The sequence below is a fragment of the Typopeltis vanoorti genome, chromosome 1 (assembly GCF_054136105.1).
Source record: "Typopeltis vanoorti isolate ZY-2024b chromosome 1, IOZ_Tvanoo_1.0, whole genome shotgun sequence".
NCBI lineage: Eukaryota > Metazoa > Arthropoda > Arachnida > Uropygi > Thelyphonidae > Typopeltis > Typopeltis vanoorti.
In genome coordinates this window covers 129,357,502-129,378,833 of record NC_143549.1, presented here as the reverse complement: position 1 = coordinate 129,378,833, position 21,332 = coordinate 129,357,502, and the positions used below count along the sequence as shown (strand labels likewise).

Below are 21,332 nucleotides of genomic sequence, written 5' to 3'. Positions count from 1 at the left end.
GTGGCCCTTCCCTTAATGCATAACATTATACATATCCACAAGGAGATGTGTTTTTGCATTATGGGAGATACTGAGATAGGAGTGATGTTAGCTTGCTCCACCTTTGCTGCAAGTTGCCCAGTGTTGTACTACCTTACCCCAGTCCTGAAGATATTTTCAGGCTCAAACTTTGTTTGCTTGCACTTGGATAAAGGATTAAACTAAATTTATTATAGTCTAATCAGTGAAAAATAAACTTTCAGTATGAAATTGTTAGAAAATGTTAGATATGACGATACTGAAGTGTGACAAGTAATAGACTATAGAAGAAATTGTTGATAGGAGATCACTAACAGTGTAAACTTAATCACATAGTGCTGTCATAGTAGCCTGAACATCCCTTTAACATGCATATCAGGAAATTGATGGTGGTGGTGATGATGATGATAAACAGCTAAATTATATATGAAAAATGAGTTGATGTGTGAAAGAAGAGACTAGAAAATTTGAAAGACTAAATGATGTTGAGACAAATAAGACTAGGAGTGAGAGAAAGTTATGGAAATGAGGGAAGGACAGAGAATGAAAGAACCAGGAAAAGAGGGATGAAAGTTGATAGTATGTGATCTAGAGATAAAAAGTTAAAAAGTAGATAAGTTGAGAGAACAAGGAAGGACTGTTGGAGGAGAGTGAGTGATGCAAGTGAACAAGGAGTGAATGGATCTGTGAAAGAAATAACTTATGGAGATAGATAGTGCAGAATAGAATGTTAAGTAAAGTGTGACTGTAGCAACGAAGAAGTGAAAATATGGATGAGATGATAGTGATAGATAGTTGGTGCAAATGATCTGAGAGGTAGTGTGAATCAGGTGGTGAGAAAACTGAGAGGAATTGTTACTGTTAGGAATTTTAGCAAAAGAGTGAGAGAGAAGATAGTGAGCATATTGTCCAGATAAGGTGAGGAGGAGAGCATCTTCTTCTTATCATGCTATCTTCTATCGAAGGTCAGCGACCATCTTGGCGAACAAACTGCGCTCTTGTACTAATCTGAGCAGTTGTGCACTGCTCTTTCCTGTCCACGTCTTGATGTTGTCAAACCATGATATTCTTTTTCTTCCTCTAGTTCCTTTGCCATCAATTCTTCCTACCAAAATAGTTTGTAGAAGTTGGTATTTGCTGTTTCTCATGATGTGGCCAAGATATGATGTTTTTCGTTTCTTGATTATTTGTACAAGATGTTTAGCTTTGCCAATGGATTTTAAGACATCTTCATTGGTAATTTTTTCTGTCCATGATATCTTTAGCATTCTTCTGTATAGCCACATCTCAAAGGCTTCAATTTTCTTGATGGTTGTCACCTTCAATGTCCATGTTTCAACTCCATAGAGCAGAATAGACCACACATAGCATTTCAGCATTCGGCATCTGACTTCCATGTTTAGGTCTTTATTGCAGAATAGTGTTCTCATTTTCATGAAGGACTGCCATGCAACTTCAATCCTTGTCTTTATATCTATTTCTGGATCCCACTGTTCATTAAGCCAGCAACCAAGATATTTATATCTTGACACTCGATCAATATTTTTCTCATTGAGTGTCAGTTTCATTGATGAGGCTGGATGTTTGCTGATGATCATGTATTTTGTCTTGTTGATGTTTATATTTATTCCCATTCTTTGGCTTTTTATGTATACTCTGTCAATGAGTTTTTGGAGATCCATAATATTATCTACAATTAGCACGGTGTCATCTGCATATCGTAGGTTGTTAACGATCTTTCCATTTATTGTGATTCCCTCTGGACATTCTTCCAATGCTTTTTTAAAGATTACCTCTGCATATATGTTGAACAGGAGTGGTGAGAGCACACATCCTTGTCTCACTCCTCTTTTGATGTTAATATCACTGGTGGTAATGTTGTCTAATTGAATGGTAGCTGACTGATTCCAATACAAATTTGTTATTAGTCTTATGTCTTGTTCGTCTAGCCTTATTTGTTGAAGGACTTCTATTAAGTTAGTGTGTCTGACTTTGTCGAATGCTTTTTCAAAATCTATGAAACACATAAAGACAGATTTCTGTTCTTGAATGTGTAGATGCTTAGAATTTGAAGATAGTTATATTTGAGGGATGGATTACATTTGAACATGGAATATATAGGCATATGGAAAGATTGTTGGAAGTTTTTTCACTTGGTTATATTAAAAATACCAAGAAATTATATACTCGGTTTAATCCTTTATCTACGTGTAAGCAAACAAAGTTTGCACCTGAAGTATTTTCAGGACCGGGGCAACTTGTAAAGGTGGTATGACTTCACATCACTTGCCTTAGTATCCCATAATGCAAAACACATCTCCTTGAGGACATGTATCTGTCTCTTCTGGGAATAAATCACTTGGGAGGTTGGAGAATGTATGATATATTGCAGAATCAAATGGAGTCTGAAGGATATAATAGGAATACTGATAATGCATTGATGTTTCTTATACCAGGAATATTCTGGAATGAAGGAAATAGATTGGTGGCATTGATAACTTTTGCCTTGTCCAGAGATTACTGAAATCAGTGAAACATGGTTGATAGAAGAGGTTGTCCTGACAGGAATAAAAGTAAAGGCTGTAGTATATTTTGTTAGGATAGAAGAGTAAATGTAGTGGTGGAGTTCTGTTTACGATAAGTGATGAGTTGTATCCTCTCAGAGTTGAGAATTTAGAAGGAAATGACACTAATGGTTTTGGAAGTGTATTTTGTAGGGTAGAGTAGAATATTTAGTGGGATGTTGCTATAGGTCAGAAAACATAAGAGGGTGATGAGCAGGAAATGTTTAGGCAGATAAGACAAGTGCAAAGCAAGTGACCATTTATGGTATAATTTAACTATAGCAGTATATATTAGGTAGAGGAAACAACTTACAGTAGTAAAAATAATTACTGGATTTCTTTGATCTACAGATGAGGTCTCAGGCAACATGTAGTAGAGTGAACATGAGGATGAAGAGTTTGTTTGGAATTTGGTCCTGACATTAGAGATTGGTTGTAATTGGGATAGCTTGTCCCCAAGAGGCAGACTTCAAAGGTATCAGGGAGAAAGGAATTTATGCAGAATTATAAGGCAGATGAGTGATCTTAAAATCAGTTATGATTGAAGGTTGAGGTACACGAAGAGAATTTATTTCAAATAGTATGTACTTTGAAAGCCAATAAGCCAGTTTTTAATCACTATGTGGGAAAATGTTTCCCAAATAGTCACCTGTTGGCCTGTGGAAGTCAAACTAAAACTGTATAACTGTCAAACTAAAACTGTATCTTTCTTCCATTCATGGAACTGCCAATAACTGATTTTAAGATCACTCATCTGCCTTATAATTCTGCATAAATTCCTTTCTCCCTGATACCTTTGAAGTCTGCCTCTTGGGGACAAGCTATCCAAATTACAACCAATCTCTAATATCAGGACCAAATTCCAAACAAACTCTTCATCCTCATGTTCACTCTACTACATGTTGCCTGAGATATCATCTGTAGACCAAAGAATTCCAGTAATTATTTTTACTACTGTAAGTTGTTTCCTATATTCCCCCCCCCTTTCCTGGATATATGGGCTACCAAAAATCTATTAACAAAATGTGCTATTACATCCCATTATGGATGACATTGATTCATCCACATACAAATTAGCCAATGTACTTTTACAATATACTGGCAACACTCCTTCACATATAAAAAAACTCAGCCTACTTTAAAACCAGTATAAAAAACCTCACATTTCAATACTCAGACATCTTAGACCTTATCCAATCTATATTTCTTCCAAATATCTCAGCCCTGTTTCAGTTCAGTGAACTGAATCAGATCCCTATTTCAGTTCACTGAACTGAAACAGGGATCTCTGCTGTTTTGTTTGGCAACGAAAATTCTACAGACAGAGAAGGCAGCCATGGGTTCTTTGCTTTCTCCATCTCTGGCCAACTTCTTCATGGAGACCTATGAGGGAAATGCCTTAAACTCTGCTGCACATAAACCCACTGCTTGACTATGCTATGTAGGTGGTTTCCATTTGGTCACATGGTTTGGATACTTTGAACATTTTCTTAACACATCTAAACAGTCAGGTATCCCAGGATCCAGCTCACCTTAGAAAAGGAAAGCGGCAACACTCTACTCTTCCTAGACATGATGGTTACACTCCAGCCTGATGGATTCCTGACATTCTCCATTTCAGTAGCACACTCAGGGTTTAATCTTGGGTGGGGGGTCGATACGAGTTGAGTAGACAACGTGAGAAAACACACTATGCATCTGCAGTGATCGCTAATTCATTATTCATTTGGGAGGGGCCAGCCCCCCCTCTGGGTGCGCCATTGTTCCATTTACCCACATACAGGTAGATACGTTCACCAGCAGTGGACTTATGTAATAGTTATGTGGGTTTATGTATATGTAATAGGAATTTGGAAACTAATGAGCAAGTTTTTAATCGCTATTTGGGAAAATGTTTCCCAGATAGCTGGAAAACAAAAAATCAAAATTTTTATTTTTATTTTTTGTTTTCTTAAAGAATCTTAAAGAAATACAAAAAATCTTAAAGAAATTCAACCTTACAAACCACACAAAAAATTAGCATCCCCCCTATCTGCTCCACCAAAGACTATCCACATTCTCTAGACCTACCAGGTTTCTACTAAGTCTCTTGCAGTTACAAACTTCCTACTATGGCCAAACAGACAGAACATTATCACAATTTCTGAACACATGGACTACATCCAATTCCACCATTAAGCCACTCTGGACATTCTGACCATGCTAATATGCTGAAAGAAGGCCATTTTTGCACCTCAGCAAATATATATATATGAGAGGCTATTCTTGGAATCTGCCTCAACCCTGAGAAACTGTCAAAACCTCAACAAATTTGGATTGCCAAATTTGGGAAACACTCATCCTGAGATCTCTGGCCCAATGGCCAAGACCACCCAATTTAACCCACTAGAGGATTCCATTTACTCCAGGCCCAACTTTTGGTTGCCTTTCTTCAGCCTAATTTACCCAGTGTTAGTGCCTGTATGCACATATTGTTCTGCGATCCCCGATGATGGCAGTGTAATATTAATGAAATATCAGAATTATTATATTTATTTGTATAATTAATATTTTGCTTATGTTGTAACTTCCTGAAAAAGTCTTTTATTTATTTTTAGCTGTTCCATTTTATTTAATCACTTTTCAAGTTATTTATTATAGTTGCAAATGTTTGCAGAAAAAAACTTTTTTTTTAAATAAGTTGTCCTTCAATGATCTTTTTTCACCTAGTGTAAAATGCAAGAGAACCATCCATCATTCTTTTGAAGATCTCAGTTTTGCTCACCTTTGTTATTCAACTAAAAAAAATCTACAAGACTCATCCAAATTCCAGTATTTTATTTAATTTGAAACCATTACTCAGTAAGGTCATGTATGTTATGTTCTGTTATGCTTGCTAGCTTCTAAATTTTCTTAATTCTGAAAACTCCAGTTTTTTGTTATAAGAGTCTTAAATATCCCCTTACTTGAGATATCCACATACCTTTTGAAATGTACTACACATGCAATTAAGGCATAATACACTGAGATTGTAGACTTAGTTGCTCCAGTTGTTCCCAACAACTCAGCTTTTCTGAATTTTCTTCTTGTGAAGATGCATGCTATAAATAAATAACAGCTTTTCTTCTGACATAATTTCATGCCTGGATATAAAATTCGTTTCATGATCATTGGTAAACATCAATGCTTGAGGTCCAACTTCATTGATGTTTTTTTTTGCAGCCGAGCCTAACATTAAGGCATTTTAAAATGGTACTTGTGATTCAGTTAAAGCTTTTTCTTTTATATTTGCATTTCATTATATCATATTTTATTTTTTCTATGCCAGACATTTTGACTATAATTAATAACTTATTATTATATTTGTTATTATTTCACCACACCTCCAAGGACTCATTGAGGGAGGGCACTCCACATAATCCACCATCTCCACTACTTAATCCTCTATCTATACATCTGTTGTATGCCACTAGTTACCTCTTCTTCTAAATTGTTCTTTACTATTATTTAAGTTTATCCGTCACTTTCATATCCTAATCCAGCTTTATATCCATCCCCATTTGCTGCAATTTATGTAACAGTTCTATGTGGTATCCTTTCAAATACCTTGGCAAAATCCTGCAGTATCCCCCCTGTGTAGCAGCATCCCTTTATTCAATTTACTTGTCATTTTTATAAAAAGCAAGCAAATTGTTATTATTATTATTATTATTATTATTATTATTTTATGCATATCTTCATAGAGTCTGCAGACTCATAATGGGAGACCCACACTATTGTTTTTACATACACAAAACCTATCTTACCTTCCTTAAGCTCATTTACTGTTGGGGCACTCACGACTAATTCTGAACTGATTTAGAAGCCACCCATTCCACTCATTCACCACTCTAGAGGCAAAAAATCTAGTTTGTATACTGAATTCCATGGGTGAGAAGGTTAAATAAGGTAGGTGTGAGATGGATGAATAAAGAGATGAAGCATGTGATACAGAGAAAAAGGGCATTGTAGAGACAGCATAAGAGAAGTGGAAATAACCAATTTCATGAGGCCTACAAAGACCAGGCAAGGAGGGTGACTTGGGGTGAGAGTAGCTAAAGAAAGGTTTGAACAGCAGTTAGCTAATGAAGCCAAAAAGAACCCTAGGGAGTTCTTTTGATATGTAGCCAGCAAAAGAAAGAATGATTATGGAAGGATGACATTGATTGGAGAAAATGATATATAGACAGCTGTTGCATAATGTGTGGTGGAGATACTTAATGAGCAGTTCATAAAGATCTTTCATTCTTGTGAATGTGACTTCATGGAGAGATTGAGAGCAGTTGATGGTGGGGAGGAGAGACTGACTGTAAGTGAGCAAGAGGTGTATGGGGAGTTGAGTAAACTAGATGTAAATAAGGCTGTGGGACTTGATAATATATCACCGCATATTCTTCAATACGCGGTGATAATGTGTCAGGGAGTTGACACCTGCCTTGACATATTTTTTTAATACAAGTCTTGCACTTGGTCAAGTTCCTAAGGAGTGGAAGGAGGGCAAGATTGTGCCACTTCATAAAGGAGGTGATCGAACTCAAGCATCAAACTATAGGCCTACCTGTCAGGTGTTGTGGTTAAGTTGTTGGAGAAGCTTGTGAAACTAGGATCCAGAGTTGGGTTGACAACAATGGTATTATCTTTGATGGACAGCATGGATTTGCTAAAGGGAGGTCATGTTTTAGTAATCTACTTACTTATTACAATAAAGTGACTGCTTCCTTGGACAGAGGAGAAGGATACACAGTAATATACTTGGATTTCACAAAGGCTTTTGATAGAGTACCTCATGATAAGTTGAAAGTCAAACTAGAGCAGATGGGGTTGGATATTAGATTAGTGCATTGGATTGGAGACTGGCTGTCTGATAGGTATCAACAAGTTGTGTATGGGGGTGTGATATCCAGGAAAATGAAAGTCACTAGTGGAGTGCCTCAGGGGTCTGTTTTAGGGTCATTACTGTTTAACTTGTATATTAATGATATTGGCAAAGATTTGGATGCAGATATTCAGTTGTTTGCAGATGATGCAAAGTTGGGATGAACCATAAAGAGTAGTGAAGATGTTGTGGCCTTACAAGAAGACTTGAATAAATTGAGTGATTGGGCACGGAAATGGGGATGTGAGTTCAATGTTGCAAAATGTAAGGTTTTAAAATTTGGAAAACAAAGATGGGATGCAGAATTTATGCTTGGTGAGAATGTATTGTTGGAGGTAGAGGAAATAAGAGATCTGGGGTGATAGTGGATAAGGATCTAAAATTTAGGGGACACATCGCCGAAATTGTGAAGACAACACAAAGGCTTCTGAGAAGCGGAGGACACTGACATGTAGAAGTAGGGAAATTCTTGTTCCATTGTATAAGGCTTTGATTAGGCCACACATGGACTATTGTGCCCAGATTTGGTCACCGGATTTTCAGAAGGATGAAGAGATGTTGGAAAGGGTCCAAAAGAGACTGACTAAGGTAGTTTCTGACCTCTGGAATGTCGAGTATGAGGAACGATTGAGAAGATGCAATTTGCAGAGTCTGGTGGACAGGAGGAAGAGGGAAGATATGATAGAGACCAACAAATTGGTAAGGGGTTGTTATAGGATCAGTGGTGGAGAAGTTCTACAGAGAATAGTGGGAGAACCAGAGGTCATCCCTGGAAACTGTGTAAAGAGGGTGTGAGTAGGGGAGTGAGAGGCAGGTTTTTTTCGTGCAGAGTTGTGAATGATTGGAATGCCTTGCCTGAGAGCGTGGTGTCTGTAAGGAGTTTGAGTGTGTTTAAGACATGGTATGATGAGATGTGTGTGTGATAAAAAGACCTCCCAAATGAGTCTTTGACTCCATGAGGTCTTGGGGTAATAATAATAATACGGATAACCCCTAGTTCTCTATTTGTCATATATTGAAAAATCTCCTTTGCATCAATTTTATAAAACTCCTTTAATATCTTAGAAGTGTCTGGCATGCTAGCTTCTAAATTTTCTTCATTCTGAAAACTCCAGTTTTTTGTTATAAGAATCTTAAATATCCCTTTACTTGGGGATATTTAAGATTTTTCTTTCTATCTTTTCCTCTATCAACTAAACTTTATACACTTCAATCTATCCTCATAGGGAGCATTTCACAGACTTGTCACCAGCTTAGTCCTTCGTCTCTGAATCAGCTCTGCCACCTCCTCATCCCCAAGAAATTCAGGTGACAAAATCTTGGAAATGGTAGAGTAACTTCTGCTTTAGTCCACCATTGTGCACTACCATTAATGCTTTCAGTGCTGTGCTTGAAACCGCAACGATAAAGTTCTTTTCATAGTGCAGGAAAGTTTTCTTAATTATAATTTCAAAATTAATGTAATGGAATAAGAAACTCAAAGATAGGAATCAGAGAGTTTCTTGCCGAATATAGTAAACTATAAAGTATCGGCGAACACTAGCGTTATCCAATGCAAGTAATCCTAGTACGTAGTACAATCACGGGCAACTCGTTGCAAAGGTGTGTAAAGTTCAGATCGCTATTCTTAGGTATTTTCCATAATGTAAAAACACATTTCCAAGGAAATGTATGCTGTTATTACATTATGGAGGGAGGTCACTACCCAGACCGGTTTCAGCCTTTTTTGAGGCTTCATCAGTGAGTAGCTAGACTTAATACCGAAGTGTATAGCGAAAAGAACTTATATACTCTGCGAACGAGTTTTCCAAGTAGGTGCAACCGTTAAGTTACTTAAGTATAAAGAGCTAATAAGCTTCATTTCGGCAATGAAAACATTACTAAAATTAAGGGGATATTAAGCCTCAAATGATGAAGCCTCAAAAAAGGCTGAAACCGGTCTGGGTAGTGACTTCCCTCCATAATGTAATAACAGCATACATTTCCTTGGAAATATGTTTTTACATTATGGAAAATACCTAAGAATAGCGATCTGAACTTTACACACCTTTGCAACGAGTTGCCCGTGATTGTACTACGTACTAGGATCACTTGCATTGGCTAACGCTAGTGTTCGCCGATACTTTATAGTTTACTATATTCGGCAAGAAACTCTCTGATTCCTATCTTTGAGTTTCTTATTCGGTTTTAAAACAATGTGGGATTTAATATCCCCTTAATTTTAGTAATGTTTTCATTGCTGAAACGAAGCTTATGAGCTCTTTATACCTAAGTTAATGTAATGGAAATTATAGAACATTCATTTCACAATCTTATGCTTTGAGATAAGCTTATTTAATCACTTTTGATAGTATAGTGGTTTCTTTTTTAATTGACAACATGTACAATCAGCACAAACATTTCAAAACTAGACAGCTCATACATAATAACTTTAATAACAAATTTAAGTAAATTTATTTTGCATCTCTAAGCAAGGCAATATTATTCCTTTTGACTTCAGCAGTCAAAAGGAATAACATTGCAAAAGATCTTTCCTGCAACATATAAAAAGAAAAACATTTAAATAATTTTTATAAAATGCCATATTACTAACTTCTTAACGTTAAATTAATTCATTTTTATATTTTTAATTTGTAGGATATCTGAATTTCAATGTAGATATGCTATACTATGACTAGTAAATTATAAAATGTGTATATATAAAAGAAATGAAAATGTTTGGAATACTGATCTAATTTTTTCATTATAAATGTTTATTTTAGGTGTAGATACTGAAAACCCTAATGCTGTAGTGGTTGCTCATGCACCAAGTCAATTCAATTATGAAAAATTAAATGAAGCTTTCAGGTAGCTATGAATATAGCTCAAATAAGAGAAATTTTACTTATTTTACTGTGGCACATATCTGGTAGGCATAATTTATGTGTTACTCATATCCTATTTTAAAAACTGCTGTACAGTAGTGAACAAATTTATTGAGGATTTAACTCAAACCAAAACAAATGCATAAAAAAAAAAAAAAGAAAAGAAAATCCTGATATTTTATCAGCATACAGGCTTTCCAGCAATTACAGTAATGGAAGAAATACTACACTTAATGTTCCCACACTGACGGTCAGTGTTTTGTGTTTTCTCTTGATTTGTCATTTAACCCCTAAGGTTTGATGTATGTTTTCAAACTTTCATTTTCCATTTATTAACATTTGTATATTTAAATCTCCCTGTCATGGGAAAGGTACCCAACGAGTGGACTGAGGGGTAAGATAATGGCATTGCATAAGAGTGGTAGCAGACTTGAAGTGTCAAATTATAGACCAGTATGTATTTCATCAGTAGTTAAGATCTTGGAGAAATTAGTGAGGGATCATTGACAGCATTGGGTAGATGAGGGTAATGTTATCTGTGAGAGTTACCATGGATTTGTTAATGGGCGCTCTTGTTTTAGTAATATGATTGCCTTTTATAATAAAGTGACAAGACAAGTTAATGAGGGGAAAAGCATATTCTACTATTTTTTTGGATTTTACAAAGGCATTTGACAGGGTACCACACGATAAGCTGATATTTAAGTTGTAGCTCATGCATTTAGATGTCAGGTTAGTGAACTGGATTCGGGATTGGCTATCTGATAGGTATCAAAGAATTGCCTGTGGGGAGTAGTATCAAGGAGGCAGAAGGTTACAAGTGGGGTCCCACAAGGCCCAGTATTGGGACCTATATTGTTTAACCTTTATATCAGTGACATTGTCAATGGATTGCAGAGAGAGAGATATTCAGTTGTTTGCATATGAAGCTGGGAAGGCTATTAGTAATAGTTCAGATGTGGCAGCTCTGCAAGAGGATTTGAATACACTGGACAGATGGGCAAATGAATGGGAGGGGGGTATCAGCTAAATGTAAAGTCTTGAAGTTTTGGGATACATTGATGGGAGGCTGCATACTATTTTGTTGGAAGTGGGGGGAAAGCAAGGGGATCTGGGGGGTGATGATTGATAGAAACCTGAAATTCAGGGAACATATTGTGAAGGTAACCCATGGGATTGCTGCAATACTGGTCTTAATGGAATAACATGTTTATATGGATGAGTAAAGAAGTTTTAAGCTTTTTATTTTGTTTTTTGTCCCAAATAGAAACATTATCAATAACAGAATTAAGCCTGTTCATCTGGTTGTCAGTAGGATCAGATGTGAGGCACCTTTAAATGGAACAGTCTTGAAGTAATATGACATTTTTCTATCATATTTTCTTATCCTGAACAACACCTTATCTTTGTCCACTTTAGTAATAATAAAATTGTTGCTTTTCTTCAAAGACTTGAGATAAAAATTCAGATAATGAAAGATTAAGATAAGGAGGTTTATCATTGAAAAGAATTTTTGCACATTCAAACCAAATTATGTTGACTGTTTAAAGAGATAAGGGTTGCAGGCTTTTATCTGTGCTGTGAAAAAAATCCATAAGAGTTACCTTTTTTGGGAGAAATGGCAAAGTTATATCCTTTTGATAAAACATTAAGCTCACCCTGTGTTAGTGGACAGCTGGATATACTGATGACAAGTTAATCTGTGTCATAAAACATTATAAGTACTGTCCTAACACAGCTTAACAGTGAAATCAAACTTGTATTTTAATTATTATACTTTGAATTAGAAACATGTTGGTATGAAGTTGATGAGACATGAAGAATATTAATAAATTCAGCCACTCAAACATGTTCTATGACATTCTTTAGTCCTCTTAAATAAAGAAATTAATTCTATTGTGAATTGTCTTGAAGACATTTTTTCTTCCTTTTCTTTATCTTATTGTAGAATCCTGAAATAAGAACTTTTATATTGATGATACTAATGAAAAAAAATTGACGTATGAAATTTCCACATTTAAAGGAATTATTAGAAAATCAGCCATGAATTATTATTGTATGAGCACCTCCATGGAGTCTGAAGACTAATCACAGTGACCCAAACTATCCACACAATCTGTCGCACATCTCCTTGAACCCATTAACAGACAAAGCACTCATAACTGACCCTGGCAACCCATTCCACTCATTCACAACTCTCCAAGCAAAAAATCTAATCCTCACATCCCTACTAACCACACCTTTATTCAACTTTCAGGGATGACCCCTTGTTCTTGTGCTGCAACCTTTCCCTTGTTCGGCCAAAAATCAACAGACACATTAAGTTATCAAAAATAAACATTACTACTATACTAAAATTCAAGCAATATGGCCAATTATTATGCAAAATAGCACTTATCTTTTTCAGAGCTCTTTTCTAAAATAATTGGCCATATTGCTTGAATTTTAGTATAGTATTGTTTATTTTTGATAACTTAATGTGTCTGTTGATTTTTGGCCTTGGGGAATTGTTACCGACTTTATTAATTGAAATTTTAATGCTTGCTTAGTCGCACTGATCAACACCCATGTGGTTGACCTCATGAGTACCGCCATTGTGTTCTGTTCAAAGAAGACAAGTTTTAAAATTTCAATTAATAAAGTCAGTAACAATTCCCCAAAAATGGTTTGATGTTGTGAGTGTAATATGTATGTATGGTGAAATGTGAGAGATGTGTTAGGGGAGAGACTGAACAGGTGACAAAAGAAAGTATGGATTTGTAGGAAGTGCGATATTTTGTTAGACCATGAGTTAACAAATGTGAAACAGACTGAAAAAATTAAAGATAGTATAAATAAAAGAAATGGAACAGAAGCTAGTGAGACTGAGGGAGTGAAAGGATGCAAGAATGTAAAAGCAAAAGGAAGTATAAATGAGGGAATGGAAGTAAGGTGCAGCAGAACGAGAGGTAGAAAAAATATGGGAGTGACAGAGAATGAAATTGTCAGAATGCAAGATTTTTTGAAACAGTTATTCCATATGAAATGAGAAATATGTGGAGCGATAATAGATGTTTAGTGGAAACAAATGAAATTGTTCAAAAAGAATAGAGTGAAAGAAAAAAAAAAGGGTAAAAGAGGTGATGAGTGATATGAGAATAGCAGTGTATGGAGATTCCATTGTTGGAGGATTGGTTAATGAGAGAGAGTCCATAAGGTTTGTATCCAGGAGGGAGAATGAGCAAAATAATTCATGCTTTGGACATGAGGAAATGAGCAAGTGAATTAGTGGAGGTTGCAGGGATGAATGATTTAAGTGAACATAAGGAGAATGTAAGTGTGAATATCAGGAGGTTATTGAGGAGAGAGCGAAAGATAACAGTATAGTGGGAAAGGTTGTCAGCATGTTGATGAGGTATAACAATGATGAGTTGAGATGAACAGCCAAAAATCATGAATGGTATGGTATAGTACGCCCACACTTTAGAGAGCTGTCGTTGGGTCAGTGCCAAGAAGAGTCAATTCATGTTGAAGGGGAGAAAGAAATAAGGTGATGTACGAATTGGTTACTAACACATGAAATCACGTGCTTTATACGTAAAATTTTCCAACTGTTATACAAGCAAAATAGTTACCACTTTAAAAAAACTACAATGATCATAAAAGAGAAGTTAATTTTCCTACTAATAATAAACGCTCATTCCACAATACGGATTGATTAACCTATTATTGGAATGTATTCTCCATGCGCAGAACTGTCTGAGGGTCTCATATCTGTGGGTGTGCTGTAGCAGAGCTGTACAATTTGTGGATGTCTGGCATGAATTTGAGGGAAGAATGGAATTATACAGATGTGATGGAATGCATTTGAATGGCTTTGGAGTGAGTGTACTAGAGAAACTGTTGTTAGATGGAAGTGTAGTGTGTGAGATGCAAGCAAAATATCAGAAGTAAGAGATTAAGTGAAAGATCAGGAGAGTGGTATTGAAGAGACAAAAGTGCTTGGCAGTGGAAACAGTAGTGGTTTGAGAGATGAAGAGAGAACAGAATACAAGAGAAACAGGGTGGGGATCCTGGGTGGACAGGGAGATATGGCATAGGGAGAGTGGATGTTGGAAGTAGTAGTAGTAGTGAATGTATATATGGGAATGATGATGATGAGCATAGAAATGGAATAGATCTCTGGACAAATGCCATGGAGAAGTTTGGTGAATCTCAAGTGGTTGCACTTGATATCTCCAAAACTTTTGACTGGGTCAAAGCTTTGGAGATATCAAATTTTAGACAGACCAAATGATGGGAGTTTGCTTAGTCTCAGGACTTCTGCAGTTGGAATGCCAGCTTTCTGTCTTGACGCACACTATGTGTGATGTTGGATGGTTCCTTATCCTCTTACCATTCAACAAGCCAGAGTTCCACAAGGTTCTGTTCTCTCACTAACCCCTTTTTGTCATCTGCAATACAAGTTTTGCAGATGACAGCACATTGCACTCCTCCCTTTCATTTGATAAACTCTACACAACTGACCTCAGCCTATAGAACATCAACCACCACTGCCCTCAATTCTGATCTCCAAGCCATCCTGCAATGGTGTTCAGATAACCTCGTCAATTTCAGTAAAACTCAATTCTGTCTTATTTCTCACAAAAAAGTACCATTTTTTCTCAATATTATTTTTTGACAACACTCCAATTTCCAGACAAGATAAGATTTCTCTTCTTGGAATCACCCTGACATCAAGCCTTTGGTGGTATATACACAACACAACCATTGCATCCTCAGCTTCTAAAAAACTACGATTTCTCTTTCGCTCAAGACATTACTTTACCTTATATAAATCACAAATCCATCCAGCTTTTGAATAGCGCCCTCGCATTTGAGTCTTCTAAGAGCTCTCATAAAATGCTTGACTCAATACAGAGGAGAGCAATTAGATTGATTAATAATCCTTCTCTTACCAACTCACTCATACCACTTTTGCACAGTCAATTGGTTTTTTGCATTATGTGTATTCTATAAATATTTCCATGGCAAATGTTCATCTGAAATAGCATCAATGATTCCCTCACTCAGTACTAAGTTCATTGAAACGTGCAGCTGCTGCCCAACATCCCTTCAACTATGAAGGGATGCTGAAACCTACAGAACAAGTTTCTTTTCCTTCTTCATCCCTGCTGCTGCTGTATTTTTGGAACAGTCTTCCCCCTGATGTATTTTCCAAGGAATACAGTATACAGGCTTTTAAATCAAATGTAAACAAGTTTCTCCTTTCCCACTACCCATACAAGGTACTGATTTACTATAGGTCAATTAATCAACCTCTCGTGTATGGGCTCAAAAAAAAAAAAAAAAAAAAAAAATCAGAATGTGAGTGAGGAAGTTGAGATTCAATGGAGGTAAGTGGTGATAAAGGTGATTGGTCAAGTGCAGGTGGAGAAATCACAACCAGCAAGTGGCTTGGGTAGGACTGGTTATAGACCTAAAAGTGAACTCTTGTGTAGAGGCTTAAGTACTGTGAGGACATTATGTTGAAGTTTAATGGATTTTTTTACAACACTCAGAATGAATTAAATTAGAATTTAATACTCCTATATTTCGTCCTAGTCACTAGGACATCTATGGGGATTACAAAAACAATTAATGTAACATGCACACAAAAACTTACAATACTAAGCCCAACCACGTGGGTGACACTAAAGTCCTATCTAGGTGGAGCGCTCTCTAAGGGCTGTAGTAGGTGGCCTGGAATGTAAGGTGGGACCTCTGGTGATGAGTGTTTCCCAAATCTTCGGAAGCTTAATGCAACCGTATTTGTTAAGATTTGGTTGGTTTCTGAGAGCTGCTGCTGCTTCTAAGAAAAGTCTCTCTTTCTTGAATTTGCTGTGGTGCAGCATGGTGGTTTTCTTCCATGATACTCTGTGGGTGGTGTCCAAAACATGGTCAGCCAAGCCTGAATGGCCATAGTTGTGTTTAACGATGTACGACTTGTGTTCCTCCAGGCGGATGGATGCTGATCGGCCTGTCTGTCCAAAGTACGCAAGCTTACAGGAACAGGGTACTTTGTAAACTCCAGGCAGAGAGAGAGGGGGGAGCTGATCTTTCGTAGAACGGATAAGGGTAGCAAGTTTGCGATAGGGCTTGTATGCTGTGTGTAGGTTATACTTTTTAAGTATCTTGGCTATTTTTTCCGATGTGCCTCGGATGTAGGGTATGGTGATGGCATTTTTAAATTCTTGTTGACGAGAGGGACGGCGACTGGGGGAGGAATTGATTATTTTTTTGATACTGTGTTCACTGTAGCCATTGGAGAGGAAAGTTCTGTGTATGTGGTTAAGCTCAGTAGTGAGGGCGGTTCCACTGGAACAAAGATTGTGTGCTCTCTTGGTAAGGGTTTTAATGATGCCATATTGTTGTGAGGGGTGGTGTTGGGAGAGTTTGTGAGTGTATCTGCCTGTGTGTGTGGGTTTTCTGTATATAGTGAAGGCAAGTGTATAATTGGGCAGGCGCGTGACTAAGGTGTCTAAGGAAGGGTAAACAATTGTTCTTTTCCTTTACCATAGTAAACTGGATTCTTGGATGTAGGCTATTGAGATGACTGAGGAAGGAGTCTAACGTGTCTGGGCCATGAGGCCAAATGGAGAACACATCATCTACATATCTTAGCCAAATAGAAGGTTTGAGTGGGGCTGAGTCTATGGCTCGTTTTTCGAAATCTTCCATATAGAAATTGGCTAGGGGGGTGGTGAGAGGGGGGAACCCATGGCGGTTCCTTCTATCTGCTTGTAGATTTTGTTATTCCAAGAGAAATATCCTGAGTTGATGGCAAAGGAAAAGAGATCTAAGATGTCAGAGGGGAAAACGTTTTCCAAGAGAGATAAAGTGTCAGTTAAGGGAATATTGAGATATCAAAGCTTACTAGTATGTCTGTATTGTTCAAGGTTAAATTTTCTGTGAGGGCTTTAAAGTGGGTCGAGTTTTTTATATAGGAAGTTGAATTTCCAGTGAGGGGGGACAGAGAGTTGGCCAGCTGTTTAGACAGTCTGTAACAAGGTGCATTGGTGGCATCTACTATAGGTCTGAGTGGGGAATTGGGTTTGTGGATTTTTGGTAAACCGTATATTTTGGGGGGGGACGGGAGCGGAAAGGTTTAAGTTTTTTCGTGACGTCAGGGGGCCAGGAGGTTACTTTTTTAAGTAAGATTTTTAATTTCTTAACTTGTGTTTTTGTGGGGTCGTGTTCTAGTGGGATGTAGGTAGCGCGATCGCGGAGGATAGTGTTCATTTTACGTTTGTATTCGCTGGTATTAAGAACAACTGTGGCATTACCCTTATCCGCTCTGGTGATGACGATACTTTTTTCTTTGCGTAGTTTCTGGAGAGCCATGCGTTGCGCATAAGATAAGTTACTTTTTGGAGGCGAAGAGTGAGCGAGGATGTTGGCTACGTCGAGTCTGATGTTGTTGGCTACCTCCAACGGTAAGTGACCGATCCCTCGTTCGACGTTAACCATTACATCGAGCACCGGCACTTCTTTCGGGGCGACGGCAAAATTACGGCCGAGGCCAAGGGCGCTGACGGCATCCTCGTTGAGCCTTTTCGAAGAGAGGTTAATTACTGTCTGGAGCGGTTGAATTTGTGGTTGTGGTTTGTCTTTAACCAGGTTGCTGTATTTCTTGACATGTTTGTTTTTTATTTTTTGAAATTCTCTCTGTGCGGAAGTTTTCGAAATGTCAGAGAGAATCGACTACAGTTCAGGGTTAAGAACGGTGGAGAGCTCTGTATGTAGGGAGCCAATGGCGGAGTTCGTCACTGCGAGGGCGGCACGAGTAGAGGCGAATTGCTCGAGTAGTAATGCTAGGCTGGCACGTTTATATATACGGAGTGCTTTTTTGGAATGGAAATTGGTCTTCATTTTAACGCATTTCGGTATCATCACTCTTGTATCCCGACATCTTTTTAGAAAGGCCAGCCTATTTAGTTGTCTAGATAGTCGTAGTTTTGACTTACCGTATTGCTTGGATTTACGTGCTAAATCTTCTCCATGGATGATTTATAATTCTTGTGTAGAGGCTTAAGTGCTGTGAGGACATTATGTTGGAAGTTTAATGGATTTTTTTACAACACTCAGATTGAATTAAATTAGAATTTAATACTCCTATATTTCGTCCTAGTGACTAGGACGAAATATAGGAGAGACGAAAAATAGTCATTAGCACGTAAATCCAAGCAATACGGTAAGTCAAAACTACGACTATCTAGACAACTAAATAGGCTGGCCTTTCTAAAAAGATGTCGGGATACAAGAGTGATACCGAAATGCGTTAAAATGAAGACCAATTTCCATTCCAAAAAATCACTCCGTATATATAAACGTGCCAGCCTAGCATTACTACGCGAGCAAATCGCCTCTACTCGTGCCGCCCTCGCAGTGACGAATGCTGCCATTGGCTCCCTACATACAGAGCTCTCCACCGTTCTTAACCCTGAAATTTGGTTGATTCTCTCTGACATTTCGGAAACTTCCGCACAGAGAGAATTTCAAAAAATAAAAAACAAACACGTCAAGAAATACAGGAACCTGGTTAAAGACAAACCACAACCACAAATTCAACCGCTCCAGACAGTAATTAACCTCTCTTCGAAAAGACTCAATGAGGATGCCGTCAGCGCCCTTGGCCTCGGCCGTAATTTTGCCGTCACCCCGAAAGAAGTGCCGGTGCTCGATGTAATGGTTAACGTCGAACGAGGGATCGGTCGCTTACCGTCGGAGGTAGCCAACAACATCAGACTCGACATAGCCAACATCCTCGCTCACTCTTCGCCTCCAAAAAGTAACTTATCTTATGCCCAACGCATGGCTCTCCAGAAACTATGCAAAGAAAAAAGTATCGTCATCACCAGAGCGGATAAGGGTAATGCTACAGTTGTTCTTAATACCAAATACAAACGTAAAATGAACACTATCCTCCGCAATCGCGCTACCTACATTCCGCTAGAACATGACCCCACAAAAACACAAGTTAAGAAATTAAAAATCTTACTTAAAAAAGTAACCTTCTGGCCCCCTGATGTCACGAAAAAACTTAAACCTTTCCGCTCCCCCCCCCCCCCCGAATATACGGTTTACCAAAAATCCACAAACCCAATTCCCCACTCAGACCTATAGTAGATGCCACCAATGCACCTTGTTACAAACTGTCTAAACAGCTGGCCAACTCTCTGTCCTCCCTCACCGGAAATTCAACTTTCTATATAAAAAACTCGAGCCACTTTAAAGCCCTCACAGAAAATTTAACCTTGAACAATACAGACATATTGGTAAGCTTTGATATCTCCTCTTTGTTTACCAATATTCCCTTAACTGACACTTTATCTCTCTTAGAAAACGTTTTCCCCTCTGACATCTTAGATCTCTTTTCCTTTGCCATCAACTCAGGATATTTCTCTTGAAATAACAAAATCTACAAGCAGATAGAAGGAACCGCCATGGGTTCCCCCCTCTCACCACCCCCTAGCCAATTTCTATATGGAAGATTTCGAAAAACGAGCCATAGACTCAGCCCCACTCAAACCTTCTATCTGGCTAAGATATGTAGATGATGTGTTCTCCATTTGGCCTCATGGCCCAGACACGTTAGACTCCTTCCTCAGTCATCTCAATAGCCTACATCCAAGAATCCAGTTTATTATGGAAAAGGAAAAGAACAATTGTTTACCCTTCCTTAGACACCTTAGTCATGCACCTGTCCAATTATACACTTGCCTTCACTATATACAGAAAACCCACACACACACAGGCAGATACATTCACAAACTCTCCCACCACCACCCCTCACAACAATATGGCATCATTAAAACCCTTACCAAGAGAGCACACAATCTTTGTTCCAGTGGAACTGCCCTCACTACAGAGCTTAACCACATACACAGAACTTTCCTCTCCAATGGCTACAGTGAACAAAGTATTAAAAAAATAATCAATTCCTCCCACTCATCACCAGAGGTCCCACCTTACATTCCAGGCCACCTACTACAGCCCTTAGAGGGCGCTCCACCTAGATAGGACTTTAGTGTCACCCTCATGGTTGGGCTTAGTATTGTAAGTTTTTGTGTGCATGTTACATTAATTGTTTTTGTAATCCCCGTAGATGTCCTAGTGACTAGGACGAAATATAGGAGTATTAAATTCTAATTTAATTCATTCTGAGTGTTGTAAAAAAATCCATTAAACCTCCAACTAAAAGTGAACTGCTGTGTTTATTTACAAATCCCAGAAGTATTAGAAATAAGGGAGATGAAATGGTTTCACTGATTGAGTTTATTCGTCCCAAAATTGTTGGAATAAGTGAAGTATGGTTGAATGAAGATGACCTCCTAATGAAAATAGAAATGGTGTTTTTTGAGAGGATAGAAAGGACAAGAAGGGAGGGGCAGTGCTGATGATAACAGGGCAATTATGTCCATATAATTCTCCTGCTATTAACCTAACTTAGCTACTATTGGCAGGTAAGTTAAGGTATCATCCTCATTCAACCATGTTTCACTTATTCCAACAATTTTGGGATGAATAAACTCAGTGAAACAATTTTATTCCAGTTAATCATCTTCATGATTCCCGTAAGATGCATTAATGTACAGTACAGTGCAAATAAAATAGTACTGAATGTTGGCAAAAGGCAGTCTTAGGAGTATTTTTTATGTTCAGTCAATACTTTTTTTTTGCACCATACTGTACAAATTCAAGAACTGTTTGCAGTTGTTCAATTTGTATATTAATAATATTGGGATGGGTGTAACTGGTGATATGCAGCAGTTTGCAGATGATGCAAAATTGGGGAGAGCAATGCAGAGTCAAACTGATGTTATGACCTTACAAGAGGACATGAATAGATTGTATGAATGTTCCAGGGAATTGATAGTAGCATTAGCATGCCTGTTTGATAAGTCTCAACGGTACAGGTTCCAAGGGAATATAAAGAAGATAAAATTGTTCCATTGCATAAAGATAGTGATA

General features: G+C 37.7%; 1 protein-coding gene across 3 annotated transcripts in view; it reads left to right on the top strand.

Moving 5' to 3' along the window:
- Nucleotides 1-21,332, top strand: part of LOC150110421 (haloacid dehalogenase-like hydrolase domain-containing protein 2) — a 71,145-nt gene that overhangs the window by 15,420 nt on the left and 34,393 nt on the right. For all 3 annotated transcript variants that reach the window (XR_016548410.1, XM_090393674.1, XM_090393665.1), the window contains exon 3: nt 10,239-10,323. Coding sequence is in view for 2 of the 3 variants with exons in the window: in XM_090393674.1 (XP_090249800.1) it covers nt 10,239-10,323 (85 nt within the window). In the remaining variant the exon portion in view is untranslated. The remainder of the gene's footprint in view (nt 1-10,238; nt 10,324-21,332) is intronic.